The sequence below is a fragment of the Camarhynchus parvulus genome, chromosome 5 (assembly GCF_901933205.1).
Source record: "Camarhynchus parvulus chromosome 5, STF_HiC, whole genome shotgun sequence".
Taxonomy (NCBI): Eukaryota; Metazoa; Chordata; class Aves; order Passeriformes; family Thraupidae; genus Camarhynchus; species Camarhynchus parvulus.
In genome coordinates, this window is record NC_044575.1 from 26,985,654 (window position 1) to 27,010,457 (window position 24,804).

Consider the following 24,804-nt stretch of genomic DNA (forward strand, 5'->3'; position numbering starts at 1 on the left):
CCTGAATTCAGTGCAGATCTTATTAGCTTCATCCGGCATGGATCAGAAATCCTCTCCACAGCTGAAAAGCCTTTCCAAGTCAAGGGGTTTTTGCCACCATCTGAGCAGCTCCCAGCCATCAGAAGGCTGTCCCCAGAACTGGGTGCTTGGTAAGGACAGTGACTGGAATGTGAAACAGACTCAACCTTGTGGCATTCCAAAAGCCTCTTGAACCTGGCAATATCCAAGAGCTTTGAGTACATCTGAAGAAATCATAGTAGTGATGAGAGAAGCAGCTAGGTCCAAATTATTATGAGGCCAAGGAGATTAAAAGAGTATCGAAGCCAAGTTCTTGGGTCTGTCTTGGCAATAGCTTACTGCTTTCTCCTGCCTTTTTAAAAAACATGGAAGAAAGCTACCACGCATAAACAATTTTTTCATCATCTCTCAATTTCCACAGTACCTGACACAGAAAGAAGAAAACTCTCCATGGAGACCACATAGTCCTGAAGCACATTGTGGAAATGGCTGTCAAGCCTCATGAATAAAAAGTGAATTACAAAGTGCATCAGAGTATCATTGTATTGGCTAATAACCTACAAAGGGTTTCTAGTTTTATCTCAGACAATAGTTACCAAAAAACTCTCATTATGCCTAGCTCATCCTAAGGGAACACAGCAGGATTAGTCTCTCTGGGATAAGTGCAAGTGCTTTGTTTTACCCAGGCAAGAGAGAGCTGTGATTTACATCTGGAAGGTTCTAAGGACAGAAGTGACAAAGGGCTCAGCTAGGTAAGTGGCCCTTATCCAGAGCTTTATATCATTACTGTAAACCTAAAGGTTAAACAGTTCCTTAATCTCACAGATGTTGCAAAAGCAGGGGAAAAAGTCAAGGAGGAAGACACAACTTGGAGGGGAAGATATGAAGGACATGGCATGGATACTTAAAAAAAAAAAAAAGAAGAAAGAAAAAAATCTTGCCCAGAGTCAAAACCATCAAAAGGCAGGCCGTATGCCGTCAAGTGCAGGCACATGCAGCAAAGCTTGCCAAAATTGATCCCCGCTGATCAGCTGTCATTTGACTTCACTGTAACCCCTCCTATACCTACCTAGTTTCAGCTATATCCTTGTGACTCCATCACCTGGTAATGACCACCTCTGCTTTCCCTTCCTGTGCAGGGGGTTTTGAATATCCCCAAGACACTTGCTCAGAGCAGTGACATCCACAAGAAAAGGAAATGCTCTGAAGATCTAACCCAGGCCAAAAAGTGGCTTGCAGCTTGCCAGAGCACTGGGGGAAATCTCAGACATGGTGAGGGGTTAACAGGGGGCTCCCAGGGCATCACACTAACTGGGAGCTCTTCATGCCTCTCAGCATCTCATCCCCACTGTTTTTCCTATCTGCTAACCTGTTCTTGATTCCAAGGATTACTTGCAGGTCCTGCACCAAGGCAACTGTGTGTGCCTCAAACCTGCTATTTCCCCATGCTGTTTTTTTAAATTGGGTTTTCCAACTCCTCCAAGTGCAGCACAGGATTTGGTAATCCTGTTTCTCAGGTTTCTCCTTTTTACTTAACTGCTAGATGTCAGGTCCCCATCCCTTTCCCCACTGTAGGAGTTCTGGGCACACACGTCCCTGCATTGTTCCACTTCCAGTGGTTTTCTCCCCAGCCTTTTTCCCATATGCACCAAAGTATCTGAAGACACTGCAAGACTTTTCAATAGTTTAGGTGTTCTCTGGGAGGAAAAGGAGCAGGTGAAGGATGGAGACTGGACTTCATTTGAAGGAGGTAGTTGAAAGAAGCCTTTTCAGTTCTATATCTTTCAATCTTTCTCATGTGTAGGCTGCATGCAGTTCTGTCAGTCATTTTCATTGCCATTGGTTCCACTTTCAACTGGAGAAACCCAATGATCACTGAAACAGCAGTGGATAAAATAGAACCTAAAGGACAGTCACCAGGCTATAAATTCCCATATCTGAGTCAATGCATATTTTAGGCCAAATGAAGGAGATCTGTCAAGAAAATCTGGGAGAAAATAGAAGCTAAGCTAATAGTCTGGTAGCTGGGATGCTTCCCTGGAAGATGCAATATCAAATCCCCTTGAAGAGAGGATGCAATGAAGCAGTGTCTTCCAGCATCCTGGATGAACTCTGTGCCCACTGGGGTGTCTGCAGAAGAGAGGTAATACTGGCACATTCCCTGTCTCTCACTTTTCATCTCCCATATTTTCTTCTTGCTGGAAATTATTAGAAGCCTTTGAAGTGGCCATGAAGTGCATGGACAAAAAAGGCTCAGTGCATAAAACCACCTGCTTATCCTACTGGAGGTCCATGAAGCAAGCTGCTTCCCCAAAGGATCCCTAGGAATATAAACTCACAGGATAATGAGTGGATGAATGATTAAAGGACAGGAAATAAAAGGTGGTTATAAGGAGCAAACCTTCATGACAGAGGGAGTTCACCAGGGCAGTATCAGAGGGATGAGTGTTGAAGGCCATGATGTTTGGAACTTAGTAAATTACCTGGCAAATGAGTGAGTAATAAATGTGACAAACCTCCTGGTGGCATGAGGATATGCTGAGTAAAACAGAAGGGTTATCTGTGAAGAGCTTCAAAACAACCATATGCTATCAAATGACAAGGTGAGAAGACAGCAGGAAAACTGCAACCTGGACTGAAATTCAAAAGGACATGGGAAAAACACTTCTGACCTCATTATATCAAGATGGGGTCTTGGGCCTATTCTTAAAAATAATGTCAACTTAGTTTATATTCCATAACAGTTAGAAAATTAAGTGTTTGTGATGCTTTGGGAAGGGATAGTGAACACAATGGAGAATGCACAATGGAGGATAGCACAGCAGTGCATCTGCATCCCAAAGACTGTGTACTTCTGGTCCTGCCATCTGAAGAAGGGCATAGCAGAAAGTACAGGGCTCAGAGAAGAGCAGTGGGAAAGATTTAAAAGTGCTTCCATACAAAAGGTAAGATTAAGGCCAGACTAAGATTGGAGACAACTGAAGGTGTTTATGTACAAACCTGAATGACTCCTTTGGTCAAAAAGTCCCTAAACCAAATTGCTGCAGGTGTATTATAGGGAAATAACTGTCTGCCTGCCCTGTTCTTGGATCTGGCTGGTTTCCATCCCATCTGATACTACCAACCCCTGAGCTCAGTTGCACCCCAGATGGTGACTACTGCTTCAGATCAACTAGAATACTAGATCAAATAAACAAAATTTTTTTGAGGGATTTATTCATGTCCAGATAAGGATAACAAAGATTTTTCAGTTAAATAAGAACTAATTTATTGATATATCTAGTCTCAGAAATAAACCAGAACTACCTCACAGCATAGTTATGGTGTCAGCAGAAACTTTCAGCTGCCATCAGACAAAGTGTTAAATATACAGATGGCTACAGACAGGCCAAGAAGCGTAACATCCCATGTCTCCATATTTTGATTTCGTAAAAAAAAATATTTCAGAAGCAACCTGGTTCTGTCTGTGATGCTACATCATTGCCTGAAAATATGAAAACAAATCCACTAGAACATTTTTTCATGGCAGAAGTGCAAGCACGGTATTAGGATTTAAGATGTATCTGCATGACTGGCTGATAAATTCCTTTAAAAGGCACTGAAGAGTTTGATTACCAAGGTTTTGTACAGACAGACAGCAGATTGCTGTACATCCCACAATTTGCCTGTCAGTTAGCTTCAGCTATGTGTTACCAGACCAGGACCACAGAGAACTTGGAGGAAAGTGGAAGACACTAAGATTAAGGTATCCTCAGAAGGTGCTACTAATTTTGAAAGCCTTGAGCTGTGACTTATTGCAGGAAACGATTTTTGGTCATGCCTTACATACAAGGCTTGGATGTGTCTGTGTACACAGGAGCAGCTGCATGATGAACGCTGGTGCCCTGAAGACTGGGTGTGCAGAACTACTGAACAGCCCCAGCACCTGAGAGCAGGTCAGCCAGCCTTTCCTGAGCTCAGTCTGGAGCCTTGGCCCAGGAGCACTGGAGCACAGAACTGCCCTGTGCTCCTGGCAGGCCTGCCGGGTTTGCTGCCATCTGGGTACCCCACCTGCACCAGGCCCTTGGGGAGATCTCTGTTCGACTCCATAGCCAGCCCTGTGGTACCTTTGAAAAATCTAGGCCAGTTTTCTCATTTTGCAGCCTTTTCTCAGGTCCAAAAGGATTCACATTCTTCTGGTTTCTTTCCCAGCCCAAAGAGATGCACTTCAGAAAGCATGGCCCCTTCTCTTCAAACCTCCTGTTTAGAAATGATTGTGGCTAAAAGCCCATAAGTACAAAGCTATGTATGGGGAAACATTACTGGTTTTCCCCCTTATGTGAGGACAGAGGTGAAGTTCAGAAGCCAGCAGAAATTCAGCATTTAACCCACTTCAGCATCTTTTGAAACTGATCCAGCCTTTATCTGTGCATTTAGACACTGTCACTTGTTATTTTCAAATCTGCCCTGTATAAAAGCCCTAAAAATAGTCTATTTTAAAACAGACTACACTGAAAGTATCCCTTGAACTCTCTCCCCTGCTCTCAACACCTCATGAAGCTTAAGTAAAATGTTCTGTTTTCCCACAGGTATGCTCTAAGACTACTTGGCCACTTCCTAATTGAGAAACTTCAGTAAGAGAGAGACTAGTGTGCACTTACACAAAGAGTTTCGTTCCGTCTCTCCCTTTTCTGGTCATGAAATGGTTGGCATCTCACACCAAGCAGCCCTGGTTTTTCCTGTTCTGCTGGCCCCTAGATTGCTGGGAAAACACCTCAAGGGCTCTTGTCCAGGACTGCTGCAGCTCCTCCAGTGATTGTTGTGTGAAGAACTTGTCTGCCTTTTCTTGACCTCAGACAGGGATGGTCTTTGCCTGCCAGCACCTTCTCTGAGGGACTTCCCATCATTTCTGCCCACTCCAGCCACAAAGACAACAGGATGCAGGTTGCAGGCCTGAGACTGCAAGACTTGGGGATGACATCTTACAGCAGACCAGAGACCCACACTACATGCTGTGATTCCAATGACTCTCCCCTGTGTAAGCTATGACCCATATTTTGACTGTCTAGTAAAGATGGCTCACTTAAAAATCAAATATGGCTAAAAACTACAGGGTTTTAGTGGGGAGCTGAGATCTAACTGCAAAATCAGACCAAACAAATCAGAGCTGTGCAACTAATGCTAGTCTGAGTGTTGCTTTTAGGCCAGGGAAGCATTGAAAGAAAAATCACAAAGAGAGAGACTCACGTTTCCATGCTATAGGTGTAACCTCATCAAGTTTTCATCAAGGAGGCAATTCCTTGTTTGCTTGAACAGTTAGCAGAACACAGTGCAAGCTCGCACATATTTGGCCTCCATGGGGGACTTTCTAGCAGACTAGATCAGCTAGAAAACTTCACATATGTAAAATTCTCCAATTTCAACAACTCTAAATATGGCAGAACACAAGCAAGCAGGAAGAGGAAAATACTGAATAGGCAAGAAGCCAGTTCTATGTACTCCTCTCTGCCCCTTCTTTTTCCCCAGACTGTGTGTTGAGCCTGACCTGAGGAAGAACATAAAGCAGAGGATGTCACAAAACAATCTACTAGTCAATAATGCTATTAAGACTTGCAGATGGTGGTGACTGACTAGTCTACTAATGTGAAGCATAATATGGAAGAATGGCTTTTGTCAGATGCTTGTGCACAGCTTGAAAATACCCAACCTTTTCTAAAAAAAAAAAGGTGCTACAAAGAATGATAAAAGCAAATAGATGTACACTTATATTATCTCACTATTAGGATCAAATGGCATGGGTCATGGAGGAAACAAGAATGAAGTGTCCCCAATCCCCCATCCATGCAATGCCTGCAGCAGAAGCTGGCACTACAGAGGTCTGGGCTGCTCCTCTGGGCAGAGCTGGACTGAGCCAGAAGCTTTGTAGGAGGAAAGGCCAGGCAAGCACACAGCGATTGTTTCTGCTGTGTGTGGGCAGACACCTCCCAGGCGTTATCCCTGGCACACTGCAATTTGGGCATGACATAGCTTGTTCCTTCCATATAGCGGAAGCGATCACTGAGCCTCCCAGCTCCAGCTAAGCAAACTCCTTATGGGCATGAGATAGAAAGAGATGCAAATGTGCCTTGGTTCCTTTCACAAAACAAGTGAGCAGTCAAGCTCTTCAATTTTCAATTCAGCCAAGTCTTTCAATTGCTTGATGCAGTCTCATCTTTCAGCTCAGCCACAGGCAGACACAGCTTTGCTGCCAGCACCATTGGAGCAGCCCCTCTTCCTGCATCAGATCCCAAGAACAGAACAGTGGTCAGCAGCCACCAGACAAAGTGAACAAACTGCCGGAAAAGTGCAGGAGAGGTGGGAGAAAGCAAGAGGAAAGAACAGAAATGAGCTTTTAAACAGCTCTAGGACAATTCCCTGGTTTTTTACCCCTGTGGTGTGAAATCTCGTTTTAGTTACTAGTTGGTGGCATTTGCCACTATCACAACATGAGGTTAGGAAACTACATTTAGTCCTAGTCCTGGAATACATCCTCGTTTCAGTCTCTGACTTCTTTGCATACCAACAGCTGATAGGCTTCTTCAGCTGCCAGGAGCATCCTCTGCCAGCAGCTATGGCTCCCCAGCATGTGTGTCCTTCTTGCAGGCAGCACAGAGTGAAGGGCAACCAGGGGGCTCAATCTAGGCCCTGATTCAAGCATGAATAAGCAGTACCAAGTAAAAAAAAAAGAAATCCCTAGAAACGAATCAGAACTGGACTGTAGGAAGTTGATTAGTGGAGTGAAGCAAACAGCACTTAGCATCCACGAAGCTGCAGGCTTCTCCTTCCTGCTAGGCTCACCAAAGGGAAAATGGCAAATGTGGGTGCTCTGCTGCTGGCTGCAGACAGAGGACATGCTGTGGACTTTCAAGGAGGGTACAGATCCTGTGTCATAAGCTTTTGGAATGTAGGCAAAACACAGCCTGCATCTGCTGCTGAGGTTACATCTTTCCTCTAATAACCCTGAAAACAGAAACCAAAGTAATGCTTTGCCTAGAAAGACTGTGCATCTCCATGCGCAAAGATTTTTCTTCAAGACTCAACTAGGTAAAGTCCAGAGCAACTGGCTGGACAAGAGACATCCTGAAGATCCTTCTTACCTGAGTTACCTTGTGAGAGATCATAAATTCTGCAGCCCCCAGCCCTGCAGTTTGGTAAGTATGTACAGATTACTGCAGCACACTGGTTTTACTTCCATGAGTTCTCTAATTGTCCACACTTTGCTGTGCCACAGACAGCCCAGTCCACTTTAAATCGCTGACAGAAAACATTGGGGAAAACACAAGTAGGTTGTGATACTCAGAAATTACCTTCTGAAAGGAGATAGGTCCATCCATGCAAACACAGGAAAAACTGGACAGAGGGACTTGCTTCCTGAGACCTTGCTTACTGAGAGGGGCAAAACCCTAAAAGGTCCCCAGCAGCTGTCTCCTCAAAGCTGACTGATTCCTCAGGCTGCTGCTGTAGAAAGTGGGAGAGGATCTGCCTCTCCCAAACAGTGGCTGCAGCCGGTCTTCCTTACAGAAAGGAGATCTAAGTAGCTGCCATCAGCCACAGCCTGTCTTGGGGCTCCAAAAAGTTCAACTCATGAATTCCCAGCCCCACTCCCCTCACGGCCAGCCAAAGCCACTGGGGGAAGGGGATCTTACTGCAGAGCTCTGAATATTTCTATGAGCTTCTTTTCCCCCTAGTATTTCCTTAAAAAGCCCAGCAAGGATTTCCTCACCACTGCCATTATCAGGAAGAGGTGAAGGCACCTGTACAAGCCTCATCATCTCATTGCTCAACTTCCCTCCATTAGTAACTCCCACAGCACAGCCCATGTCTTCTCCAGTGGAGAAGGGACAGTATCATCTCTCTTCCAAGAAATCCAGCTTTGGATGCCATACCAGCAGATAAACTGCAACCTCCTGTTCCCCTGCTGTCTTGCAGCAAAGCAAGTTGCTCACAGACAGGACTAATACCATACTGAATTGTCTGCCAGGAGAGAGCTGACTGCTTAAAAAGAGGATTTGTTAGCTGTCAGCCCAAAGGAAGGCACTGAGAGATGAGAGAATTACATAAAGGTTTTAGAAGCAAACCAGTCAATCCTCCCAGGCTGTGCCTGGTTTATGGGGACCTTTCCCTCAAAGAAAGAACTGGGGAAAGGGCTCTCACACTATTTGTTCACTGAGTTGGAACACACCTCCCACAGAAACAAGAAGCTATCATACAGTAACCACACTTTCAGATGAGTGAAACCTGAATGTTTCACCCCATCTCCTCTCCCTTAACCCCATAACAAGCTCCCCCAGGCCCCTTCCCACCAGCCTCACCCCTCACAACCCCTGCCCCTGTGTGCCTCACAGCTCACTGCTAACCACACCCAGTTACCACCCTCTGACCTGTTACCCATGCCCAGCACCACTTCTGGGAAGAGTATTATCCATCATGCAGGCTGCAGCCCCTCTGTGGTGACATCCCCACACCCTGATTGGGGGATTTTGAAAGAGAGCAGATTGCTGCTGCTGTACCAGCCACATCCAGCTATCCAAAAATTTGTCACAGAGAAACAGCATCTTTGCACTGGAATGTAGACAAGGAATAGTAAATTGTTTCCAGGAACATAAAACATGGGAGAAACAGGAAGGTTGTCCTTATTACCCAAACTGCTCCCACAGCCACCCACCTTCTGCTGAGGCCAGTCACTGCTCCAGCTGCAAGGAGATGCCTGCAAGTTGGATCCTGCCCTGGTCTAGGCTGACCTAGCGCTGTGTGTGGTGGAGCGTGGGAACCTCTAGCATGAATTCATTATGAATGTGGACAGGGCAACTCCTTGACCTGACAGAAGCTTTCTCCTTCAGCTCAGCTACCAGGATCCAATTACAAATGATAAGACAGCATCTAGTTTTCTTTCCAAGATTCAACCTCAATTTTTCATCAGATGTTTCTATTCACTCTTGCTGCTCCACAGCTCTCTTGGTCCAGTAACTTCATGCTAGAAAGAGATAAATTTTCTTTCCCCACATGCCTTGTAGGGATTTACTCAGTGAACTGGAAGACACTTTGCTGCAGACTGACCTAGTTCCACATTTTTAAGCTGTGTGGAATGCTGATCCAGTGGGCCAAAACCACATCTGTTCAAAACACTTCCAAGGTCATCTCCCAGGTGAAAGATGGAGATCTGGAAAACAAAACAAATGGATTATTTGCCCCACCCTCCCAAACCTAAAACCTGATGTTGCACACTTGCAGGTCTGGCTCTGGGACACTTAAAGTTCTGTGTGCCCTTGGGCAGATGAGCTAGGACAGTTTGGTTTTCACTTAAATTAGCTTCAGTCCAAGTAATTTCTAAAATCCTGATAAATTTTTAAAAAACCCACTGCCTCTCCTTTGTAACACTCTGGTGAAGCCCAGAGCAACTGTTAAAAGTAGCAAACCCTAGTAAACGGGGGAAGAAGATATATTTGTGCAATAATACAAGTAAAAAGACAAGGGATTAAGTGTTTTTTACTTACCAAGCAATGGCCTTCAAAGGGATAAAAATTAGGAATCTAATAGAGAATGGAACTCCTGTATCAATAACTACTGAGAAAAGTGGTACGTGAAGAAAACAGGAAGAAATGGACACTCTGGAAAGTCTTAACAAATCCAACAAAATCAGAAAATGGTTTAGAAGAACCTTTAAAATGAGTTTTATTGTCAGAATTTTACAAGTAGCCTTCAGTGGCATCATACAAGAAGAACTCTGTTGCAAAACTCTAATAAATAGTCTGCCCAAAGTCCCAAAATATTTTTTGAAATAAAATAAAACCAAACTTAAAAGAGAATAAAAGCAAGACTTCAGGATGCTCAGAGATGTTAGCAATATTTCCCATTTACAAATAATATCAGGCATTATATAAATCTCCTTCATACAAGTAATTAAAAAACCCAAGACATTCTAAACCTTTACAAAAGCACTCCAGAAATAGTTCCAAAGAGATCCATTTCCATGACAAAACATTAGAGAAGAACTCCATGGGGATTAGCATCACAAATGAAGTTTGAGGTTGAAGTGTAGTGTGTACTTGTGTGCAGCAAGATTAAAGATTGTGAAAAAGGGATTTGAAGAGAGCATGGAAGTCTTTGACAAGACTGTGCCAGTGATTTTAATCTGTTGATTTGAGAATGTGATAATAGGGGAGTGAGAGGATGCTCTCGAAATTAACCCCCACATACACTGCACTTTATGGAAGGCAATATTTACTAAGGTAGTAACTAGATCCTCAGAAGGGAGTAGAAAAGGTTTCTCAGCACACTGCACAGTTCAATGCCTGTGCAGACCGTGGTGCTTAAAAGCTGTATTTTGACACCTAAAAGGTATTTTCTGTAGAGGTAACACGTTGTGGCAAGTTAGCTGTTCCTTCAAAGAACAAGAAATCAACTTTGCTGGCATGAAGCAGTTTGGGAAATCCCGTGAGAGACAGTTTCTCTGGGGACTCAGGATTTCAGAGCTCCAATCCTGTCCCAGTGCTTTGAAAAATACACTTCTCTAATTCCCCTTTACATATTCCTCTATCTTCCATAGTAAAGGATTTATAAGAACTCTTATGCAACAAACCAGAACTTGAATAAACTTTTCTCAAATCTGCTGTGATTTGAGAAAGCAAGGGAAACAGAATGGGAGGGCAGGTACACAGTGATAGTTTGTGTGGTTTTTCATGGTAACATTTCAGGGGGGAGAAAAAAAAATCTTAATCTCTTTACAACTTCAGCTTAAGTCTCCTGCACGTATGCAAGCACCAGACTCCCCTGGAAGGGCAGGGTGCTGTATTTAACTGAGCACTGTTGCTGGATTGCGGATGTCTCAGCCTGCCTGATGTGGTATGAACTGCAGCATGCCTAGTTTTGCTGTTTGCAAAGGTACTTGCAGCCATTGTTTCCACAGGAAAGAAAGGCCACCAGAAATGCTAATGCAATCAATGTGTGATAATATGCCTGACCCATGGCTCACCTCTCTAGTCTCTCTCTAAGCTGTGATGCTGGTTGTACTGTACCATACACTATGGACACGCGCTCTCTGCAATGTATGGGAAGGTAGCACTAGTAACCAAGCGCAAATTGCTAAGGAGACACCTAAAAAATTGCATTACATCCCCTTGTCTGTGGCATACTTCAGAAAACAATGTTAGAAGAGCAGTAAAGTAAACATTTCTTTCTAATTTTCTAGATGTCATAATATTTGCCAAAGCTGCAAGGAAAAGCAGATTACCTGAAACAGAGAGAAAGGAGTTAATGGAAACAGAGGCAGATGGAACAGTAAGCCTGATCCTGGCCTCCAAATCATTTTGTACATAACAGATAAAGAGACAATGTGCAAAAAATAGACATTCACATTTTAGCAGTTAAACTTTTATTTTATTTTACCTTTTTAAAATTATTTACTTTGTTTTTTCTACAAAAGGCAGACATTGATTGTTGATCTGCAATTGTTCTGAGTGCGCGCAGAGATGCAAAAAAGGGTTATTGGAGGATGAAGAACAGGGAATTGCTCTGACTATACTTTCACGTCATAATTAAGGTGGCATTAAAGCTTAAGTCCCAGTAATAATATTCATAACAGATAGTTTCCTTCCCCGTACACTGTTCTCAGTTCATATCAATTGTGTTGAAAACCCATTCAGTGAATTTCTTCAGCTTTTCAGTTGCATTCTGGGATTCCTCCTGTAACCTCAAGTTGTCTTCCCGCAGATGTTGCACTTCAGCCTGAAGGCTGGCCTTGTCCTCTTTTTCCTTAGGGACAAGGAAAAATACAGATCTTAGAAATTTCAGGTCATGCTTCCTATCTATCTAGAGCAGCAGGAATCTCTTGAGAGCATAAGACTCGTTCTTTTTAAGGATTTTATGTGCAGTAACACACGGGTTTACATCCAAGGGACATTAGTGATGTTTCCTTGCCCATGTTTTGATTGCATGAACAGGATTTCTTTGTATTAGATCCCAATACAGAAGCTGACTCCCTAGGTAGTCCAATAAAATTGGCCATGAGTTGTTCTGTATGTACAAGTGCTGATGGTTAACAAAGTAAAGGGCAGGGAATCTTCCTGCAAACACTTTCCCAGCTAAGAGACTTCATCTCACTACTGCAGAGCCTTCTTGGACCAAGCAGGCATTAAAACAATACAGGAAGTTTCCACTGCAGAAATTACAGATTTAGATAACACTGCCAATTTTTCATCAGCAGGATACATTTTTATGGACTAACTTCAAGCCTTTTGCAGTGTCACCTGAATTAGGTGTGGAGGTACTGTGAATCACCCTCCTAATTTAAGCAGAGGAATCAAACGCCTACAAATTCAGACACCCCATCCCAGCCATGCATAATTAGAAGCCTGAGAAAAGTAGCAAAGAAATGTCTTTTTCTCATACCAGGAAGAGACTGTCACAGGCTCAGGCATGGCAAAGTAGGATTACAGAGTTATTAGCACCACCAAGCACCAACTAAATACATGTCATATAAATCCTTCTGTAGATGAAATGCTTACCTTCCTTAGATCTTCTTGCAGCATCTTCAGCAAACCTTCCAGTTGGTCCACTTTAGAGGCGAGAGTTGGAGGGGATTCTTTACTGTTGAAAGCAGGAAACAAGAATAGGTATCAATATGATTTACTGCCTTCACATGGGGTAGCTAGAAGCTTTGTCTATACCAAGTGCCTTTATGAAGGTATCCATTTGTGTGCACCAAGGAGTCACAAAATAAACATAATAAAGAGTACATGGAATACATGCAGCACATTAAACAAGAGATCAAATTTAACTCATGATTACTTGGGGTCATCCCATCACTTGACTTCTTTCTACTTGAACTCACTGTATATGCCTTAAATTAACCATTGCTTTGGACAGTTTCATGAACATCTCAGACAAGAAAAAACCTGCAAAAAGATTCAACTGGACTTACAATTCTTTTATTTTCACCTCCCAACTCCATCTTCATGAGAACTTCTGAAGTGTTACTGCATGAAGCCTGGAGATGGCTTCCAAATGAGGTTTGTAGCTAGGAAAGCCTGCACATCTGGTGTATTTACTTACCCTGTATAAGGCTTTATCTGTGCAGTAAGCTGGTCCTCAGCCTGATCACTGCTGGAAGCAGCGCTCACAGGTCTGTGATTTTCATCAGCAGCAGCAAAGAATGAAGCTCGCTGAACTGAGAAGGCAAACATACAGAGAAAAACCATGGTAGCAGTAATGATTATTTGTTCATGCACAGCACAACAGCTACACTGCAGCACCTCAGCAATTTCAGTCTGTTTCAAGCAAGGTAAAGTGATGATATGACATACCCATGTCCACTTGATGGAAGCAAACTGGCAGTGCGTTTGCACCAGGTCTGCCACTGTACTGGAGTCAGGAAGTACTGGTTCTGGCACAAGCAGGCACTGTGCAGATCTTCCTGGGTATGACTGCATGATACCACCCAATAACTTAGCAACTATATTTAGCTTCTTTTACTCTATAAAGAATAGCTTTATCTTGAGGAAAGAAAAGCTCACTGTGTGCAATTTGACCAATGTAATTTTTCAGAACCTGAGGTTTTTTCCTTATGTTTTATAAAACATTTTCAGATTGAAACATGAAACCTCTTTCCTGCCTTGTGTGTGTATTTCTTGTCCTGTAACTGTTCAAATGTTCTTACACATCTCTAAAACACTGTCACATGGTGTGACAGACAGTGGTATAAAAACTTTAGCTTAATAACTTAACCTCAGCAGCTGTTGGGCTCTCACTGGAAACAGAAGAGTATTGTCTTTTTCTGTTTGGCAAATTTTTATACTACAGGTTGGTGTAGCTCAGGGATCCAGGAAGTTTTTCTTTCAGCTGGTACAGATACCATAATTTGTAACTTCAGGGGCTTGTGCTGAGGACACCAATCAATGGTGGAGAGGAGGTGTTCAGGATCACAAATCAGAATTTAGGTTCCTTGGTATGTGTCAATCCCTGCTGGCACTTGTCAGAGACCAGAGACTGGGATACTGAGACCAGACAACCAAACACCAATGGAATTATATTGAGATCCTTCTCCAAGTCAAATTTGAATGTATTTTTATAGCAGTGAGGTGAAGCTGCCAGCTAACACATTACTCCAGCTTTTCTTCATCTGAGCCGTCAGTTTGTTATCTTGACCACAGTGACTGTGTTCACACTTCTGAAGAGAAACACAAGTGAATCTGGGGCCTACCAAGTGAGGGATTCAGGTTAATGGGGACAGTCAAATAAATCTCACCAAAAATGAGGGGATCCTTTAAAGAGAAACTGTCAACCAGAAGGAAATGTGTTAAAACCTGAGTTTCACCCATATGTGGTGATGAAAAAACATCACTACAAATTCATCTTCTCTTGAGGACCATGTCTTACATTGAATACTCTCCTGAAAACTGTACAGCTCAAATATGAGCCAAACTGCTCCTACAACTCCTGTTGCAACACAGCAGAGGACACGAGTACTCTGAACACTCAGAGACACCCACTGCCCTAATGATATCTAAGGCTACTATCAGAGAACAGCCAAGAAATCAAATTACTTCACAGACTTCTCCAACTATGTTGAATAAGGTCTAAAAGATTCAAGACAAGTGAAAAAACACTTCCATGAAGGTGGGACAGCATTTATGCAGATACTAGAAAGAGGCACTTCTGTTTCACACACCTAGAAGATTTTTCCATTGGATTCTAGTAACATAAATTCTCTTTAGTCTAAACTGCATTTTAAGCTTTAAGTTCAAATGTATCTAGACAGTTTACAGTTCTCTTCAGTTTACCAAGGGTCATGGAGATGGAAAATGCCATAGCATGAAACAACACTTACATGCAAATCTATATCTTCAGGGTATGCAGAGGCAATGAAAAAGTATTTACCAACAAGGCATATTTCCCAAATTATCTTGTAGCAAACTGCAGCTGTGTAACATGTACTTCTTACTAGTGCAGCAAGCAAGCAATCTCTAGTGTGCTTTTCCCCTACTATACGACTTTACTTTTGCACTTTTGTGCCCTTTCCCAGACCAGCTGCCTACAACTGTTTTACATGAAATGAAAAGTGACCAGTTTCACAAAGATTTGGCCAAACCATACCACTGAGGATTTCCAGTATGAAGAAATGGTATCTGACTATTACATACAAAGTTTCAGGCTCTTGACACTTGAGTCAGTATTTTAAATGAGCTTAAGCTTCAGACTAAGAAGAAAATTAAGAACAAATAAACTAAAAGTCAGGATTAAAATAAACCCAAACAAACACAAACCCCACAGTCCTTAATGAAGTATGCACAAAGACCAGCTTCCTAGGTGTTGTATTGTGAAAACTTACCTTCAAAAGCTTTGGCAGCATCTACCAAGTTTGACCAATCCAGATCAGAGGCAGCATCAGGCAATGGCATAAGACCAGGGTCTGGCATGGGCTGCCGTCTTTGCTCCTGGATATCTGTGAGGGAGCTGTCTGAGGCAGAAAACTCTCCTGGAGCAATGCAGAATAGATTATAAACTCCATAAAAATACCCAAAAATTCCTTTCTTAATATATTGAATACCCTGTTCTTAACTTTTCTGGTATAGCACTTTTCAAAATCAGCCAAAATTCAGAAGAATGTTTCATCAGCTACAGTTCACCAGATACAGCCCTTCGCAAGGCAGTTTTCTAAAGCCAGCACATTCAGCTCCCTTCTAACTTGCCTTAATCTTTTCAGCTGAGTGCCCCAAAAAAACCCAAAAACCAACCCAAAACTGTAAGGTTTTTTCCTTCCTCTTTACAATCTTGTAAACCAATGGAGCCGAATTAAGCCTACCAAGATGAATCAGAACAAGAAAACCCTTAAAATTACTTCCAGAGCATTGCACATCTCTCAGCAGTTCAGTGAAACCTTCAGATCTTTACTAAAATATAGCCACACCCACCTGTAACCTGTTACACGGCTCACTATGGAAAAAAGCATTGGCAAGCTTGAAAGAAGGATTCAAAATCCCTGTATTTTTTGTGCAAATTAAAACAACAGAAGTGAAGCACTAAGATTTTCACCACTAATTAGGGCAACACCAAACTGTCAACCAAGAATTATCTACTTTATTTCAGTTTACTGTCTGGACAACCAAAAAATGTGCAATGCACATGTGTGAGCTCAGAAGCAGCAACAACTTCCTTTCTCATGCCCTCTGTCAAGATGTGAAGAAGTTTTCAAAACTTTGTAGGCAGTATTAGAAGAGAGAGATGTAGGGGTGAGAAGATGGACTGGGCAATTGGGAGGAAGCTACTGAGAAGATAAGGGAAAAGAGTCTGCTTGGATCATACAGAACAGAAAGACAGTGTGACAGGCAGGACACAATCCCAAAATGCCTGAGTTGTGTTGTTTATTTCCCTCTCCCCCCTTTTGTTTTGGATAGCCTAATAACTATGTAACTTCAATAACTAAAATAATTCATAAGAACTTCAGCTAAATCATATTGCTGCCTGGGGAACAGTGACCAGAAAAGCTACACCGCATTCACTTCTTGGCTCAGAAATCTTGATTTTTTTGTGTCTGTGTGCATTTACTTTTTTAAAATGTAATTTTGTTACATTTTATTTTGTTACATTCAGTATTATTAACACTGAGGATTCTTGTCTTAGCTCTTGAAAGAGTTATTTTGGAGGTTGTTAACATGAAAATATTTCCAATTAGTAAAAAGATACATGCAATTAGATGAAAATCTAAGTATTTGAAAAGCTACCTGTTTTAAAAATGTTGGATTGTTAAGGCAGATGAACAAATGTGAGCATTTTTAGCTCAACATTTTTCCTCTAAAAAAATGGATGTGCTCTGGAATCTCTGAATTTAAAGAATTTTGAGCAACTGGAAACCAACAAATACTTGTGGTACTAAATATCTAGCTTATTTAATCCTTTTCTCAGCAAAGTCTGTGTAGGAAGACAATTTGTGTGCCAGTCAAATACCTGGTCCTTTTATCATGCAGTTCCTACGTTTTATAGAAAATGGAAAATCTTGTTTTGTTGACAGAGGTAGAAAGGTTATGAGCTAGGAGGAATTATCAGTTTAGGGTGGAAGAGAACATTATAACAAAAGAAGGTTTTGTAGTTTTCTTTTTGGAAAATACAGCATTTAAATGAAAAGAGACAAAGTGCTGCTTTCCACTTGTACTCTGGTGGCATCATTAATCTTCTGACCCCAAGCCCTCAGAAACCAAATCCTCCATCCAGTTACAAGCATAACCAAGTCTACAAAGTTGTTTTAGTGCATATAAAAAATAGAAATGAAAAGAGCTCCGTTTCCTAACTCTTATGCAAGAAACACATTATACAGACACAACAGCTCAGGAAAATGTCAGGTTCAACACTGAAAACTGATGCCTGGTGATCACAGTCAGATGAAAAGAATTTAAAATAGATTTCTTCATCAGCCTTCACTGTCAAATGCATCCTGTGTAGCTAAATACAGACTGTGCTTAGGGCCCACTATAGTGAGTTGAATCTATTGATAGCCTTGCATTTTCCTCTTGAAACATACTAAAACATGAATAAATCAGAGCAGATATGTACTTCTTCAGGAAACATTGCAGAATCCTACCCTGAGATCTACCTCTATTTCTGGAAAACACACTCAGTTATGAAGTACAGTGGGAACCTGTGAAAATTCCATTTCTCACTGTGACATTCACGTGCAGTGACACACAACCCATCAAATAATCCAACTGAGACTTTTCAGTAAACTAAAGGGAGAAAGCTGAGTGTCTTCTTGACAGCACTTTACAAATAACTTTTTCTGGTTAACTGTGTGACTAAAGTAAGTAATTCATGTACTGTAAAATAAATAGGGTACGGGAATTAATTTAAAAACAACTGAACAGTTGGCACAATAAAAGCTTTATATATAAATGTCCACTACTATTTACCCACTTCTGTATCATTTTTCTAATCAAATTTTGTTCCCGGAATCCCACAGTAAGGAACTGACACCTGAAGTTCTCTCTGGTCGATAACCAGGAATACATTATTTGTCCATTGGTCCAACTGATCTAGGTGACTCTTGGAAGAAATGAGAGAAACTTGCAGCCAGTGAGGCAAATTTCTGTGCTCCCTCTACAAGGCAAATGCATGACCAGTCATGCCATGTTACACCCACTGAAATGAGGGAAAAAAATTAAATTCCCGTCCTTTTTCACATTTTCACATGACTGGACTCCTCATCTGAGCAAAATAAAGATAGAACTACCAATTGCATTTTCCCCCAAGATGATTCACAAAAGATTCCTCCGGAAGCTGAAAAATGGGAAATCCACTTACCATGTAGTGATTTCATTCCCAAAGTATAGGATGGTCTCCGTAAGGGCAGCGACTTTGGGAGAGAAGGGTAGGTGCTGGTGAACAGAACATCATTTGGCATGGCTTGGTCCAGGAGCGAGGCCCGCGAGGTGAAGAAGTGATCCCTTTGACCACTGTAAATACTCTCATCTGACAAAGTCCTTTGCAAGGCACGCCTTGTGGTAGGAGTGCTGGGAAAGGGAGACTGACAGGACAGAGTGTGTGACTATACATTCATAAACACAAATAAAAAGAAATGAGAAAAAAATAATCAATAAAGAAACTTGAAATAGTTTTTTAAACTTTTTTTAAGTAAGAAACCAAGTTTTACATAGCATTTTTTCAGAGTGGACAGGAAAAAGAACTGAAGGAATTGGCTTTTAAGGAGGTTATAAGTAGGTAAAATATATAGATTTTTTTTTGCCTATCTCACATTTCAAACACCCTTCAAACTTCGGGAGTGGAAATCTCAGGCAGCCCTTGCTGACTCCAGAGCTGATATGTAGCAGAGAAATGGATACAGAAAGAGCCTGAATGCTGCACAAACCAGAGTTCCCCCATTGCACAGGACTGGCTGCATTATTGCAGGCCCAGCACCAGCAAATGCCGGCTAATTAGAAGTCTCCTGTTACTGAACAACGAGGAATACCCACCACTGCTGTGGGTCTTCAGAAGTATTTGAATCAAAAGCACTCCCATGAATAAGAGAGCTTGTGTCTTACCTCCACCATCAGCCCAGCTTCCTCCATGCTCCATACAGGAGAAAGTAGTGCTGGGGTAGCCAGGAGTTTTGCACTCTCAGGCCAGTGCCAGAGAGCCACTATCATGACCATTCCAACCAGCAGAGACACTGATTTTCATGAAGTCTGTAGCAACATAGCTGTCTCTAAGGCGTAACATTTCTTTACCGTTTGGTTGAAATTTGGTCAAAAATTTTTTTGCTGTACGACTTCTGTAAAATGAAATCTAATTCATACAGTGGGCAGAATCAAGTTGGTTTTAAAATGCCATTTTAGTTTTAAGATGCAATTTATTGGTGTGACAGAATGTTTTTAACTTGCTGAAATTTATCAAAAGTGCGATCAGGAAATAAAGATCGGGGTAAGAACTGATTCACTAACCCCACAGCAGAAAAACAGCAAACTTGGGAAGACATCTTGGAATGAGAACAATGCTCTTGCTCAAAACAATCAACAGGAGGTGTTTACATCACTCATGTCCCAGTTCCCCTCAGAACTACCACAAGCCTAAGAAAATGTTATCTTGCCAATAACAAAGTTTTTTTATCTCTGGCCTCAAATGCATCATCTTAAATATTCTGTGCATGGAAGCCACACTTACAAACTTTAACAAGCCACTTCAGGTTTTTACTAGCAAAAAATGAAGTTACAGCTCTCTCTTCTGCATGGTTGCTGTGGAAACAATGTGGGCTCTGGATGACAAGCATTGGCTGTACATGAAGACAGAAATCAAGACATTCTCTTCTGGATTATGGATTCTAAAAATTAATATATGCACTTACATGTTATTCAACGTATTTTGAAACATATCAGGAAATGTTTCTAACTATTCTGCAAAAAAATAGGCTTAAGTTTAGGGATCATTTTTGGTAACAGGATTAGTGAGGTATAAAAGTGTGCTTTTTGCAAGGAATTTCAGTACTGTCAGTAAGTCACTGTCTAGTGATGCAATCAGAGAAGAACAGTTAAAATATATAAGACAACACTACAGGATTTTCCATAACCCAGCAGTACTAAATGTTCTTTGCAATTTGGCATATTAGTCTCTTTAAATCAGCACACAAAGTTGTAATAATATTGCAGAGACTGTAATAATGAAACTTTTCAACAAATTGCTTCTCCAGTAATCAGCTACAAAGAGATTATTTTCTGTCCATGATAAGAATTCAGGGATTGCCTTGCATTTTATTTTCCTGCTATGGATGAGAACAGAAAATATCCTATCTCTCTCTTTAACATACCTTAAAATTCTTCTGGGATTCAGGTGTTGGGCTATCAAGATCTATCAATTTCTTCAGCTCTTCTTCGACAGTGGACTTGGACGCTCGTTTTGGGGACGCCCGCAGGTCTCTTGCCGACGCCCGCAGCCGAGGGTGGGCCATTTCATTGCCATCACTCTGGTGACGTCTTAAATGAAATGGAACAGACACATTCAGGTCTCAAAGCCCTGGGGCAGGAGGTATGAATGAAACAAGAATTATAGCACCCTCAAGTTTTTAAAAGAAAATATCTAAGTAGAGGGTACAGAGGATGGAAGAAGTTTCACTGCTATAGCAGAGACTCACCTTAGTGGATACCTGTGGAAGCACTAAGCTTGTTTAAAAGCATCAACTAGCAATACAATTAAATAATTGAAAGGTTAATACATTTTCTTAATAAGGGACTGAATCCGTTAAAATAACATGTATTCTGTACAAACATAAAAACACGTGTATTCAGTAAGCCCATAAGCAGTGAATCACCAAGTTTCTTTAATATTTCAACTGGCTTTTTATAATGTAGTTATCACAAAGTTTCACCATTTCCTTTTGACAGTCAGCTATTGGTATCATCTAGGGATACTGTGCCTGACTCAGTAACAGTCAAGAAGGTTTGAATAAATTACTTTGAAACAGGCTTTCTGAACTACTTGCTTTTTGAGTCATACTTAACAATATTTTCACCAGTAAGTTGTTTCTCAATTTCTCTTCAAAAAGAGATGCTTTCATATTGTAAAGCTGAGATATCTTGGCTTGCTTTAAGCCAGTTAGACTGGATACTGGCAGCAATTTTAACAGGGCAACGTGGAATGCCAGAGTTAATGCACAACATGCACGGTACTACTACATGGATGAGAGGTTTAAGTAAAACTCAGGCTCTACAATAAGAGGATTTTTAATATTTGCTCAAATAGCATTTTGAGTCACCTTTAAGTAGGCCCAAGAAAATATAAGCTTTAATAGGACTGAAATCCACAGAGCTTTCTAGAAATTATAAAACCCCCAACTTTTACAAGTTAACAGGGAATGAGATTAGCCAACTATCAAATACTTAAACCATACTCCAAGAAGACTAGATTAGAGATTAAGTTCTACAGAAGATGAGGCATTGTATTAGTCTTGAGTTCTACTCTACAGAGAACTGTCACAGATCAAAATGTTTCTTTTGCAATTAAAGCAAATGATCAAACAAGAAAAAAAAAACAGTCTTACTTTCTTGAATCCATAAACCCCACTGAGTTTATCGTCCCTTCTGGCTTTTTCCATCCGATCAGATACTTGCTAGTAGCACCCTGGCGAGGGTAGAAAGTCCTAGGACCAGACGAGGAGGAAGAGGAGGAGGAGAAAGAAGGTGCAAGCTGGGGAGAAGTAGCAGAATGAAGCTCTTCTTTAGGTGAGCTTCTGGCACTGGTGAAAACAACAGGGCTGGCAGAGTGTCGTGAGCTCATGGTACTAGGAGAAGAACATAAAGACAAAAATTGCCTCAAATCTGTGTATACAGGCCTTGTTTAATTGATTTTAGAGCAGAACTCTGCGCACAAGATGTTATTCTTATCAACAGCAGATAGAGTAGCAAAACCAGTTTGCTCTTCTTAAGGGCCTTCCACCAACATGTCATTAAAAACACCTCACATAGTAATGGAAAAATTTCGCAAGCAACCTCTGAGGATACAATACAACCACCCTTCACAAAATGGGAAACTGGCATTAGGCAGTTTAAAAGTAATAAATGAGATTTTAGTTGAATTAGTAAAAAAGAACCGAAGTCCAAATTCCTGCTGGAAATCCTGGCTTTAAAAGAAAACATATTTTGAGGGAATTTAAACAACAAGAAACATCTCTTTAAAACCCCAAAACAAACTAAAGAAGAAACCAATACAGCTCTCAAAATAGGCCTTCCTGAATTTCAGCTGAAAATCATTTATTAAGCATTTGCAAGAAAAAAAAAAAGCTTAAATTTAGAAGTTAGAGCAGGTCTCTAACATATATTACCATTTGTCAAGACAGAAAATGGAGCTGGGAAGACCAACTGCAGCTTGTTGGGAGAAGGAGAGGGACTTGAGATGGAAGATACTCTTTAGTTATGCTGATGCTCAAATCTGATGGAACTTGTTTCCTATCAGGAGTGCTAGGCCTTAGACAATATTTACTATAACAACCTTAAAAGGTCAGTCATCTATAAGCACAATAACAGGAAATTGTTGTGTACAGCTTTAATACTGAAGTAGCATTATATATCTGGAGACCAGTTTTCTACCAGCTCTCTACACAACTTAGCCACATTTTCATTCCTGGATCCAACACTGCAGAGAAGGAACTTGAAACAGATGGCCCCACGGTAAAGAACAGCTTCTGACTGAGAAATAAAAATTAGCTGGAAGGCTAAATAAAGTCACTGAATAATCTCTTCTCCCTTTGCATAGCAGGAAATTCTTCATCAATCTTTTAATAACTTAATAAAACAATGCATTTTCACATCTATCCCTCTTAGTGAAACAGAAAAAAAGAAGGTTAAATTTAATGTTGCCACCTGGGAAAATAATACCGCCTACATTTAGTCTTAAGCAGTCAGTTACCTAATCTATGCCACTTGTCTGGCTCCTGCTCTAGTAGTCAATGAAGAAATATCCCAAGGAGGTGGTTCTGCTTGTCTTAAATTAGAGATCTGAGATATGCAGGGTGAATTAATGGTTTGGAGTTTCTTCTCTCTCTTCATTGACAACAGATGGAGTCAAAAGAATCACCCTGAAATCTGTTTCATTTTCATATGGCTCAAGTTAAGCACCACGATTCCCACCACTGAAGTGCTGTGGGCTTGATGAACAGCCTGGGTGCACTGCAGCCCAGGGGCATCACATCAGGGGCAAGATGCACCCTCTCCATTTGCATACAAATTACATTACAATAATACAGATTTTGTATTAAAGAATTATATTTCTTCCTTCCCTCCATCTCTACATTTGAAAGGCCTATACAAAAGACAGCAGACTGAGAAAACACAGGAAGATATTTTCCTGTCCATCAATCCCATATATTTGGTGCTGCACAGCACAACCTTCATATTTGTAACAGATATAAGTAAGCATAATTTATAGCAAGAAAGCAGAGAAAATTAAGAGCTAGGGGAATAGGCAGTAAATATTTCTTCATTCCCCCTTTGTCTCTTCCAGTACTGAAAAAATCTCCTACGCATGCTGAGCAAACCAGCCCATCTGTAAGGTATCACTAGCACAGCATAAACTGCCCTTTTTACCCCCTCCTAAATACACTCAAGAAGTAGAAAAGTCTACTTCAGTGTAGGGAATAAGGAGAAAGGAATCTCTGTCCACATTCCAGAATTTTTCAACCCATCAAATATTTCTCAAGGAAGTGCTAGTTGTGACAAATAATTCGTTAATAAAAACCAGTAAAAATAAATATTCAGCTCCTGGATAGGCTACTGGTGTTGATCCTTAGTGTTACTGGGGAAAGAAGGCAACAATGATGTTAATTATGCTTGACATAAAATTTATGTAAGATGCATATATATGTATAATATTTATTATATAACATACTATAAATACACATTGTGCATTTTAGGTCTTATTATTTGAATATTTATGATAATATGCATAATATAATAGGCGCCAAGAGCAGCCTGGTAAATGCTAGGAAAATTAGCATGCAATTTAAAATACAGTTTTCTTTAAGGGGCATTGCATATTTTGAGGTGTGGTTTTTACAATATAGTATTTTTGGGAGGATATTCTGCTTCAGGACTATGCACAGAATTGTGAATATGACTGAAGATTTTCACCCTACCAGTAAACACAGGCAGGCCAACAGTATACTGACAGGTACAGAGCCACAATTGTTAAATGAGAGCCTATTTGGAGAGCAAAAGTCTTTGGATATACTCTACAAAAACTAAATCAGAGCTCGAGCACTATGGTAGTGATGGGAAGTTACTAGAATATTTGACACCAGGAAGCATGCAGAGAATTCATCATACTGCAACAGATGCCTAGACCAGCTCAGTTGTATCTGGAAGAGACTGAGTCCTCTTTCTCAGGACACAGAGATAAGGGACCACTATTGGTCCCTTATCTCCCACTTCAATTACTGAGACACCAAGGACTGAATTATAAAAACCATTCAAATACTACATGACTGTCTGCAAGAATTTCAGATGAGCCATTCATAAAAGCACTCTACAATAAATAATATTATAAGTATCTTAAAATAATCAGAATTAATAAAAAATGTACTTGATTACAAATAGTCAAGATTATCCTTTTAATTTTGGTAAGAAGACAATAAGAAACTGTATAGCTTAGGTAGAAATGAAAGTTTGATTTAATTTTTTTTTTGGTAAGGAACTCATGCCATCAGCATATACTGCTTCATTTAATGACATTCAGCTATAATGACTCCGTATAATTACTGGCCTACATAATGCAGTTCTCCTGGGATGCTATGAGAAA

General features: G+C 40.9%; 1 protein-coding gene across 7 annotated transcripts in view; it reads right to left on the minus strand.

Annotated features, from left to right (window-relative positions):
- Positions 1–9,683: 9,683 nt before the first annotated feature.
- The window catches only part of SIPA1L1 (signal induced proliferation associated 1 like 1), a 200,914-nt gene continuing 185,793 nt past the window's right edge, over positions 9,684–24,804 (minus strand). For 6 of the 7 annotated variants that reach the window (XM_030949103.1, XM_030949098.1, XM_030949099.1 and 3 more), the window contains 7 exons: positions 21,554–21,793; positions 20,324–20,489; positions 18,325–18,568; positions 15,362–15,508; positions 13,087–13,201; positions 12,540–12,621; positions 9,684–11,787 (listed from right to left, as the gene is read on the minus strand). In XM_030949103.1, the coding sequence (XP_030804963.1) occupies positions 11,644–11,787; positions 12,540–12,621; positions 13,087–13,201; positions 15,362–15,508; positions 18,325–18,568; positions 20,324–20,489; positions 21,554–21,793 (1,138 nt within the window). In that variant the 3' untranslated portion in view covers positions 9,684–11,643. The remainder of the gene's footprint in view (positions 11,788–12,539; positions 12,622–13,086; positions 13,202–15,361; positions 15,509–18,324; positions 18,569–20,323; positions 20,490–21,553; positions 21,794–24,804) is intronic. The other variant, XM_030949104.1, reaches the window with a different exon arrangement.